This window comes from Pseudorca crassidens, chromosome 3 (genome assembly GCF_039906515.1).
Source record: "Pseudorca crassidens isolate mPseCra1 chromosome 3, mPseCra1.hap1, whole genome shotgun sequence".
Classification (NCBI taxonomy): Eukaryota; Metazoa; Chordata; class Mammalia; order Artiodactyla; family Delphinidae; genus Pseudorca; species Pseudorca crassidens.
The window spans coordinates 42,646,580-42,658,161 of record NC_090298.1 but is presented as its reverse complement, the minus strand read 5'-3'; the positions used below and the strand labels follow the sequence as shown (position 1 = coordinate 42,658,161).

Genomic DNA, 11,582 nt, shown 5'->3' with positions numbered 1-11,582 from the left:
TTGGAAGACTTTAAGAAGGATAGGTGTTATCTCTTCTCTAAATGTTTGCTAGAATTCACCTGTGAAGCCATCTGGTGCTGGGCTTTTGTTTGTTGGAAGATTTTAAATCACAGTTTCAGGTTCAGTGCTTGTGATTAGTCTTTTGATATTTTCCATTTCTTCCTGGTTCAGTCTCGGACTGTTGTGCTTTTCTAAGAATTTGTCCATTTCTTCCAGGTTGTCCATTTTATTGGCATAGAGTTGCTTGTAGTAATCTCTCATGATCCTTTGTACTTATGCAGTGTCTGTTGTTACTTCTCCTTTTTCATTTCTAATTCTATTGATTTGAGTCTTCTCCCTTTTTTTTTTTTTGATAAGTCTGGTTAATGGTTTATCAATTTTGTTTATCTTCTCAAAGAACCAGCTTTTAGTTTTATTGGTCTTTGCTATTGTTTCCTTCATTTCTTTTTCATTTATTTCTGATCTTATCTTTATGATTCCTTTCCTTCTGCTAACTTTGGGGTTTTTGTTCTTTCTCTAATTGCTTTAGGTGTCAGGTTAGCTTGTTTATTTGAGATGTTTCTTGTTTCTTGAGGTAGGATTGTATTGACTCAAAGTCCATTACAGAGCCATTCCCCCAGTGAGTGCATCGGTGGGATGATGTTCCCTCCTTGGTTTCAGAGAATATTCTCCAAGTATTCCTCTCCTTTTACCACCACAACACCCAAATACCTAATTATAGCAAGTCTAATTCAATATACCATGATATAGTCAGTTCCCACCTATATAGCTAGTAGAGGAGAATAGTTTTAAGAATTTAGAAATACAGAAACAATCCTAAAATCTACTTTAAGCAATAGTGTCAGCCATATCATCCTACCATTATTTGTTCTACTTCTCAGATGAAGAAGCTGAGACTCTGGAGGGGGGCGTTAGGTGACTTGGCCGAGTTCACACAGCAATAAATGAAAAAGCTAGGATTCTAAACCCAGGCAGTCTGGCTCCAAAGTCTCGTGTTTTCATAACTCTATGCTACAAAGGAACAGAAGGACAAGAAGGCACATATTATGCGGCTTCCCTGGTGGCGCAGTGGTTGAGAGTCCGCCTGCCGATGTAGGGGACACGGGTTCGTGCCCCAGTCCGGGAAGATCCCACATGCCGCGGAGCGGCTGGGACCGTGAGCCATGGCCGCTGAGCCTGCGCATCCGGAGCCTGTGCTCCGCAACGGGAGAGGCCACAACAGTGAGAGGCCCGCGTACCGCAAAAACAAAAACAAACAAACAAACAAAAAGGCACATATTTTGTCTCACTCCGAGTTAAAAAAAATAAAATTCAATAAAAATAAAATTGGGGGTAGGAGAAATGAGTGAAGGGAGCCAAAAGGTGAAAATAAAAAAGAATAATGCCCAAAATAAAACATGTGACAATAAAGCAATAAAAAAAATTGTAAAGACCTAAATGTAAGACTGGATACTATAAAACTCCTAGAGGAATACATAGGCGGAACACTCTTTGACATAAATTGCAGCAATATTTTTTGGATCCACCTCCTAGAGTAATGGAAAGAAAACCAAAAATAAACAAATGGGACCTAAATAAACTTAAAAGCTTTTGCACAGCAAAGGAAACCATAAACAAAAGGAAAAGACAACCTACGGAATGGGAGAAAATATTTGCAAACAATGCTACCAACAAGGGATTAATTTCCAAAATATACAAATAGCTCATGTAGCTTAATATCGAAAAAACAAACAACCCAATCATAAAATGGGCAGGAGACGTAAATAAACATTTCTCCAAAGAAGCCAACAAGCACATGAAAAGATGCTCAACATCTCTAATTATTAGAGAAATGCAAATCAAAACTACAATGAGGTATCACCTCATATCAGTCAGAATGGCCATTATTAAAAAGTCTACAAATAATAAATGCTGGCGAGCATGTGGAGAAAAAGGAGCCCTCCTGCAATGTTGGTGGGAATGTAAATTGGTGCAGCCACTATGGGGAACAGTATGGAAGTTCCTTAAAAACCTTAAAACTAGAGTTATCGTATGATTCTGCAATTCCACTCCTGAGTATATATCTGGAGAAAACTCTAATTCAAAAAGATACATGTGCCCCAATGTTCATAGGAGCACTATTTACAATAGCCAAGACATGGAAACAACCTGAGTGTGCATTGATAGATGAATGGATAAAGGAGATGTGGTACATATACACAATGGAATATTACTCAGCCATAAAAATGAATGAAATAATGCCATTTGCAGCACCATGGATGGACCTAGAGATTATCATATTAAGTCAAGTAAGTCAGACAGAGAAAGACAAATATATGATATCCCTTATATGTGGAGTCTAAAAATGATATAAATGAACTTATTTACAAAACAGAAATAGATTCACAGACATAGAAAACAAATTTATGGTTACCAGAAGGAATAGTGGGGTAGGGGAGATAAATTAGGAGTTTGGGACTAACATATACACACTACTTTATATAAAATAGATAAACAAGGACCCGCTCTGTAGCACAGGGAACTATATTCAATGTCTTGTAATAACCTATAATGGAAAAGAATCTGGAAAAGAATATATATATGTATAACTGAATCATTTTGCTATACACCTGATGCTAACACAACATTGTAAATTAAAGATACATCAATTTAAAATGCTTAGAAAAAATAAATAAATAAAAATAAAATTGATTAGGAGCAGAAACCCTAACATTTGTCTTGAAGACACTCCCACATGGGTCTCTCATGTTCCTGAATGTCTTGCTGAATATGCTAAGCATGGGTTGCAAGGTCTGGATGACTCTATCTAAACCATTTCTCAGAATTGATTTGCAACAGGCAATCTTGAGGGATGGGGTAACCTCTCCATCTGGGGCAAAGAGCAAGCTTTCTTCTGCTTACTGCAAAAGCAGTGGATTCCCCAATCTAATGCAGTCCTCTCTAATACAACCGACTGTGGGGGAAGGCACCTATTTGGGTCCTTCATGCAATCCCTGTGGGATTTGGGGGCAAGGTGAACTGATATAAACATGGTGCTCATGTTGCTTGCTGTGTTGTGAGTAATAAAATCCTTTGTCTCTGACCCAGGAGTCTTGTGTCTTCTGTCAGCTTACATGAAACAGTAATAGGCTAACTTATTAGGTTGTAAATAGGATAAGATCAAATCCCAGACCCCAAAGTTTGTATCTAAGTTTAGATACAAACTTTAATGTGTTAATGGTTCCTAGAAAACTTGGAAAAATGAAGGTATAAGAGCAAGCAATCATAAAATAGGAAAGAAGGGACAAGTATGAATTTTTTAATTAGCGAACTTTTTGCATGGATTTATCTAAGCTGCCTCTCCAACTCTTTACCTTCTGGCTTTGTAAAAAGAAGCCCTTGCTTTAGGGCTAATTGTTCCTTAATGGCACTCTGCTTCTCATGCTAAACTTGAGGAAACTAACTTCTATGTTGGTGGGAACTGTTCCAGTGGGCATTCGTGTTGCATGGTCAGATATGGTGAAAAGATGACTAGCTGTGACTTAAGGCAGAGAACTACTAAGTTGATAGTACCAATTTCAATTGGTAATTTGTGAACTGTATGATACAGAGGTGGAAAGAATGTTAGAGCTTCTCATTTTATAAGTAATCTGACTTTTGGGAGAGGAGTAACTTGGCCAAAACCACAGTGCAAGTTAATGGCAGAGCAAGAGTATCTGGCTTGGAGTAGAAGTCCGCTGTTCATTTCACCACTCCAGTTCTATTCTACTTCTCCAGAACTATTCCCAATTCATAGCAATTATGGGATATTGATTTACATTAACCAAGCTCAAATCCGGTGGATAAACCACAATTCAATTCATTTCCAGTTGTAGGTGTGTAACTGTCTAGAGTAGGGGCACTTCCCTGTCAGGGGTAAGTCTTCCCAGACTTAAACTTAAGTCTTAAATCAGAAGGTTGCTTGGTGAGCACAGAATTGGAACACATTTAAATGTGTATTCTCTCTGCCTGCCAATGCAGGGGACAGGGGTTCGATCCCTGGTCCAGGAAGATCCTACATGCCATGGAGCAACTACTACATGCCATGGAGCAACTCCTCCAGTGCCACAACTACTGGGCCTGTGCTCTAGAGCCCACGCGCCACAACTACTGAGCCCACATGCCACAACTACTGAAGCCCGTGCGCCCTGGAGCCCATGCTCCGTAACAAGAGAAGCCACCGCAATGAGAAGCACGTGCACTACAACGAAGAGTAGGCCTCTCCCGCTGCACCTAGAGAAAGTCCGCGTGCAGCAGCGAACACCCAGTGCAGCCAAAAAAAGTAATAAACAAATAAATAAATGTGTATCCTAGTGACATAATCATCAAACTAGAGAAGCCATATGGATTGCTCTTGATTTAGTATATTTCTATTTAGACAATGAGGTTGGAAGTTTAGAATTTATTCACTCAAATTTATTGACCACCTACTATGTGTCAAGCATCTACTATGTGTAGGATCTGGGCCCAAGGATAGTGTTCTCTGGACAAGTGCTTTATAGAGACATATTTATTATCCAAATAATTTTTAAATTTAGACATCTAAGTACCATTACTTTATCTCAAAGGAAAAATTTATTATTTTAGGTGCTTTCTATGAGTTATCTTAATTTCATCATAAACATGTACAGTAGAAAATAATTATCACATTTTGCAGATGAGGAACCTGAGACTTAAAGGGGCAAAATATCATTTTCAATACCTGTCACACAATTAGCAAGTGGCAGGCCTAGGAAGACCCAGGTCTACCTTGCCCAAGCAGCTTTGCTTTCCACTACACCTTTTAACTCACAAATTTCTTAAAATTGAGTTTATTACATTCTAAGCATAGCCATATTAAGGTTTTCTTTTGTGACTCTATAATCCTAGTTCCATGATTTAGGAAAGGTACTAAGCTCATCTACAAATCAATTCAACAAACATTTATTGTATTGTACAATGATGTACAAAGCTTACTATATACAAGACAGTTAGCCATTCTCTGAAGAGGACACAAATATGAAAAAGACAAGATCCTTGTATTCTTGGAGTTACAACATAGTGGAGAACACACACACACACACACACACACACACACACACACACACACACACACACAAGCTGGAACTAAGTAGACAAACAGTACAAAAGATATGCTATGGGAACTTAGGGAAGAGAAAAGAATTCCAACTAGGAAGATCTGAGAAGGGTTTTTGGAAATGGGAACTGAAATTTCATGGATAAGACTGCCAGGAGAAGATAGGGAAAAAGAACCCAAAGGTGAGGCAGCCTTAGCAAAGGCCAGAAGGCAGGAGAGTGCTGGGCATTCCCTACATTGTGGGGGACCGGAGATGCTGGTGGGATTGTGAGAGAGGATGCAAGAAAGGTAGAGAGATGTTAAAATAATAGAGGACTTGTACGTGAGCTAGGAAGTTTAGAACTTAATTCTATGTGTAAGAAAGATCCTTTCACAGATTTAGGGCACAGGAGAAATATGATCAGCGCAAGATCGTGCTTATTGCCTTCTATAGTTTTGTCACTGGATCTCCACTACTTTGCCTAGTGCATGGCACTTGCTGGGTGCAAATAAACATGTTAAATGAACGGACTAGAGGAGAATAGACTGGAGGTTGAATTATCAGTTAGGTTCTTGTAATCATTGAAGAAGAGGACAGATGTAATCCATACTACAGAGGTGAAAATGACTGTCTTTGATAGTTGGATTTGGGCACATGGGAAAGAGAGAGTTAAGGCTGGCTTTGACTTTGCTGTACAAGGAAGATAAGTGATACTGGGAACAAGGTGCATGCAGAGGAATAGGTGGTTTGGGGAGAATGGGAATAGGGAAAGATTCCCAATTCTGTTTGGATTATGTTGTATTTGAAGTGCTGGTAGGATATCCAGTAAAAGGATTATCAGGTCTAGAGCATTTATGAGCCCTCTTTTGAGGAGGGTACCATGTTCATAAGCCCGACTTCATCAGTTGTTTTATACAGATATGTACTCATTTCAGTTTGATAGTTTCCTTACATTCCTTAAAATCATGGGGAGGTAACTTAGTACCCTATGCAAGAGCTATACCACAGAGAAAAAGAGAAGGGGAAAATGCTTGAAGTGGTTGGAGGTGAAGTGATATGATTTTCGTACTTTCAGCTGGGCAGACTTTATTCCCCATCTTCATTAACTGGGGTATGGATGGAGAAGATATTTTATTTTATTTATTTTTTTGAACAAAGTGAGGGCACATTTATTGAGAGACAAAATGAGAGCTGCACAAAAGAAAAGTCATCCCATGTTCTTGGACGGGAAGAAATTATGTTACAATATGTAATTATCTCTAAATTAATATATACATTTAGTACAATTAACCTAATCTCGAATGCTCTCTAAATCTAGTTATTGAAAACTTTAGAAGTACTTCATAAGGTAAGAAGGTAATTAGAAAGTGTCAGGACAACAACCTAAAATATTTTCTAGTTATTATTGAGTTACTTACAAAGTTACCCAGACATTCTCATATCTTGAACTTCTGCTCAGTTCTGGAACTTTCTGGTGACTGTGGTGAGAGTTTAACTGCAATACATCATAAGTTATTTGGCTCACCATATATTATTTTGTATTGAAGAAAGACATTTTAAAGGATAGACTACTTAGAAATCATTCAGTAACGGGACAATATGCGTATACACAAACTACTTATAATTGATAAATAATAAGTCATGTAACCAGAGGTGACGTAGTTTATTGACTGCTCTTCTGACTGAGGCTTTTTTACGTTGCTAAAACCTTCTCAGGTTACTTTTTTATTGTCCTACTGAGTCTGAATTATAAGGGATTCACTGATTCCTTCCCCAGCGCTATTTTGAGCTATACATTCTGGGGAGCAGTCCTGCTCAGAGAGTTTATTAGTCCGGGACACGATGGTCTCCTTCCCTTCCTTTCCCCTCACTCCTCCGCAGTGAGGGAAGTCCCCCTTCATCCAGCGTCCCCACCTGTCCCACGCAGGCTGGAGCTGGATACATCCCCATCAGCGGGCGCTTTTCCCACCCGCCACCCGGCGGGGCACGTGCCCCGGGGACCGTTGGAGCGAACCCCAACCGTCCCTTTTGTCCAGTAAGGAGCGCGCAGGGAGGGTCGGGCTGGCGCGCGGGAGCTGCGGGCGCGAGCCGGGCTGGCTGGCGCAGGGGAGGTGGGGCGCCCGGGGGAGGTCCGGCCGGGACGCGGGACCAGCCTCCAGTCCGGCGGGAGGAGCAGCGGCCAGAGGGACGCGACAACCGACCGTTGGAGTTGGGGATGAGGGGCTCTCCGGTTTGCATTTCTGGAAAGCAACTGAAATCAGTGAAGTAGAAAAAGCAAGTTGCAAAACCGATAAGTATAGTAAGATCCCATTTATGTAGAAAGATTCACAGCGCCAAATTATCTATGTGTACGTATGTAAATGCACTGGAAGGGAGGGAGCTTACTTTGTACATTTCTGAGCTACTTAACATTATTATTATTTAGCATGAAAATGTGATCATGTAACTGAAAAATAATCTGCATTTGGGAAGCTTGGCTATCCTTTTGCTTCCCATAGGTAGGGACCTGCTCAGACTCAGAGCACCGGCAAGAGATGAGTCAGGAAAAGCTTCTTCCCACTCGCCCTTCCCTCTGCCTCACTACTCTACCTGTTTCCCCCTCACATTCTTATTCGAAGTCTTTCCAAGTGGCCTTTGCCCTTTGCCGAGGAGTCCTCACAGCCTTTCTCATTATTATAAATCTACCTTCCAAACCCACTCTCAAAGAGGAAACATCTTGAAAACAGGTTATTACTCACAGGCACCTGAACATTTGAACTAGCCATTATTCCTAAAACATATTTGATACAAATTAAGATAAAATGTTTATAGAATATATCTTTTTTCTCCTAAACAGGTGTACCATAGTTTTTCTATTTGTATGACCACATGATGTTAATTTTTTTATTTTAAGTTTTCATTTTGAACTAACTTGACTTAGAAAAAGTTACAAAAATGGTACAAAGAATCCCATTGTATCCTTCACCCAACTTCCCTAAATATTAACACTTAACCATAATAAATGATTATATACAGGAAATTAGCATTACTATTACTCTATTAACTAATCTACAGATATTATTCACATTTCTACAATTATTCAACAAATGTCCTTTTTTTTTTCTGGTCTAGATTTCAATCCAGGATCTCATAATGCATTCAGTTGTCATGTCTACTTAGTTTCTTCTGATCTGTGACAGTTTCTCAGTCTTTCTTCATGACTGACCCTTTCGAAGAGTACCACTGGCCAATTATTTTGTGGATGTCCTTCAATTTGGGTTTGTTTAGTATTTTCATTATTCAAGTTATAATTTTTTTTGGCAAAAATATTACAGAGGTAATATTGTACCCTTCCCAGTACATTATATCAAGAGGCACATGATGTCCGTGTGTCATTAATGGTGACCTTAATCGATTACTTTGTTAAGGTGGTGTCTGCCAGGTTTGTCCAATGAAAAGCTGTAATTTTTCTTTTTGTATTTAATCATAGGAGGCAAACATCCTCATCACATGCACACCAATTTTAGCATTCATGTTTCCTGACTGAGACAGTATGTGGTGTTTGCCAAATGGTGATTTTTCTGTTGACATTATTCTGATGTTAAATTTCAATCTGAATATTTAAATGCGCAATAACTTTTAAAAGGAAGATTTTGACTAATATTTTTCTACTTTACACTAGGGGGGAAAAGGCATTTGGAGGCTGTGTGATATGCCATGGAATTAGTGGCTAAAATAGAATTGTTGAATGTATTACTTATAGATAACTGAATTCTAAATGAATAATTCACTATTCTTAGTACTTGTAAGGAACATGGGATCTGAAATCCCAATTTACATGAATTTACAAGCTCATTAATTGAATTGGTTTTTATTACTCCCATGTTTGTACCCATTCTTATAAATGGGTGAATATAAAATGGTATTTTAAATAGAACTAAGATTAGAAGTTTTTAATTTTATTTCAATGTATTGCTATTTTTAGTTGGTATTGAAAACTAATCCTTTAAATCAACAATACTTCTGACTCTCATCCAACGATATTTCACTTTACTTAGCCTCAATGTTTGCTGAAAGGATTTACTGGAAGTTGGAATGAGTATCCTTTGAATGCACTGCAAGGAAGGTGGAATTCTTGTGGGTGAAACTTAGAGGTCTTTTAATTTGAAGGTTATTTGACTAGCAAGCATTTTGATAAATCTCATTTGAAGATTAAGTTACCCTGTGCAGCATTTCCTCTAACCCTTTATCATGTAAATGGAGAACTGGCCTAAGATTGGATCTTAGCCTTGAGGCCATTTTTATTTCAGTATGAAGGAAAGCAGGAGAAATGAGTTTAGATTTTAAAACTCACTGACCATTTTGACTATCTGATATCTATTAACCCTTCCCCCTCCCCAAATGCACAAACCCACATGTTGCATAGGAGGGAAAGCAATCCAATGTCAATTGTGGAGGGGTGTGAGGACGCTGTGAGGAGGTAATGAGGGGGGAAAAGCAGACTGCTAGAATGTCAGAGGTTTCCCAGACAGTTTCCCCCCATGCCATACGGCACAGCTCTCCTCTCCTGGCAGCTCAGGTGTGCACAGCCCAACTGGCTTATTTTCCTCCAAACCCCTCCCTCAACCCCGAATATCATCGTCTCCTTTATCACTTAGCCCCCAGTCTGCTCAGCTTTCTTGCTGGGTCTTCACTCCCTATCAGGTCCTTCGCGTCACCGGCCGTTTCACCAACTTTCACTAACCATTGTTAGGAGGGAAAGCTCAGAAGCTGAAGTGAGAGAACATGACCACTGCCAAATGGTTAGAGCAAAGAAGAATTTCTTGAATAAATATGTCAATGATTCCCCCCCTTTCTCATTAGCATAGAAATCTTGCCACGTTTTCTTGTCCGTTTGAAGATGGAGGAAGAGCTGATGACACGTTGAGGGAACACGCCTAGACTCAGTAGCTTAAGCAAAGGGTGATTAGCGTCAAAAGAGAGGAGGCCGGAGAGTTATGCACCCCTCCGATCCCTCAGAGGCAGAGGCAGGATGATGGGGTTGGAGAATGAGAAGTGGGGGCCGAGGAAAATGGAGCAGAGTTCGTTATTACAGAACATTTTTGTTTCTAAAATGAAAAGAACGTGAATTTCCAGAACCCGCTTCTTCGCCCGCCAACGGCCTTGCCTCCTGCAGCTGTCCAGCCCTCCGCTCCTGGCCCAGCTCAGGCCCGCCACCGCTCGCGGCAAAGCTTGGCGCTCCTGTGCGCGCCTCCGCGGACAAAGAGCTGGAGGCTGCGGGGCGCGGCCGCCGGTCGGGAGGGGGGGAGAGAGAGAGAGAGAGAGAGAGAGAGAGAGAGAGAGAGAGAGAGAGAGAGAGAGAGAGGACCCAGGCGCGCGCAGGGGGAAGCCCTCCCGGGCTCTGACGTCACCGAAGCGCCGGCCAATGAGAAGCCGGAGAGGGGGATTCCCGCTCTGGCTGCCGCCCCGCCGGCTTTTTAAACCGTACCCTGGGGAAAGCTCGCTGAGAGCGGTGGGAGGAGTGGGGAAAAATGGGAGGTTAGGGGTTAAATATGGTCGTCCTGGGGGACAAGACTCCAGAGGTTTGATGATTAAGAGTCAAGACTGGCTTAGACCTGGGGGGCAAAACCAAAAGCGGTCGAGGAGAGGCTACTCTCCAGCCAGGTAGGGCAAACTCCTCCAGAGATGGAGTGGAAACTTGAGCGCACCGCCCGGAGGAGGGTCCGGACCGAAGAAGAGATCCTATGGGTGAGCAACGCCCTTTTGTTTCCTCGCCCCAACTCCCTAAAGGGACTTCTTGTCGAAGGCACCGCTTATAATACCTGTTTAGGACCAAGAGGTAGTTCAAAACTCTAAATCCTGATTTTAATTTTGAGTTGTGTAATTTAGTTATATTCTGGCGGTGCCTGTTTTCTTTCAAAGAAAAGTGAATGTAGTTTGACTAAGTAAGGATCTAGAAACATTCCACGCCTAATATTATGATTTTCCTAAACAGTTTATATTCATATATGTTGTCTGTATTTTCAAAGGAGGAGGTCATGCGGGTGCTCGCCAAAGACATGAAACAGAAGAGAGCTCAAGATTCTCCCAAGGTGAGTGTCCAGTGCTTATTCCAGTTCTCTGTCTTGAATATGACCTCGAACAAACTAATTCTTGCTGAAGATATTTGCTGGAAGTATGAATTGGTCTGAAAATACGAAAAATTTAAAAAATCTCATACTATCACTAACTACAGTCTATATATTAAAGAGTATATATTAAAACATTTTTGTAAGAAACTGAAGATCTCTGACTGACAAATAATGGTAATCATTTTAATCTGAATGTTACGTTCTAGTTTTTGCCTCTACAGCAAAAGATGAAGCTTGGGTGTGTCAGGTAGGCAGTGCATCTTTAGCTGGCTGTTATAATTTCATTTTAACAGTTGCTAGTTGCACTCCCCTCTGTTGCGTTCATAAGCTTGCCCCCCAAAGAAACGGAAATGGTGCTATCTTGTGGTCAAGAGGAGAAGTGGCATAATCTACGGTC

At 40.7% G+C, this 11,582-nt stretch overlaps 1 protein-coding gene across 1 annotated transcript in view; it reads left to right on the top strand.

Moving 5' to 3' along the window:
* The first annotated feature begins 10,739 nt into the window (after positions 1–10,739).
* Positions 10,740–11,582, top strand: part of CDC20B (cell division cycle 20B) — a 62,632-nt gene continuing 61,789 nt past the window's right edge. Inside the window, exons 1-2 of the mRNA XM_067730070.1 lie at positions 10,740–10,802; positions 11,084–11,146. Of these exons, the coding sequence (XP_067586171.1) occupies positions 10,740–10,802; positions 11,084–11,146 (126 nt within the window). The remainder of the gene's footprint in view (positions 10,803–11,083; positions 11,147–11,582) is intronic.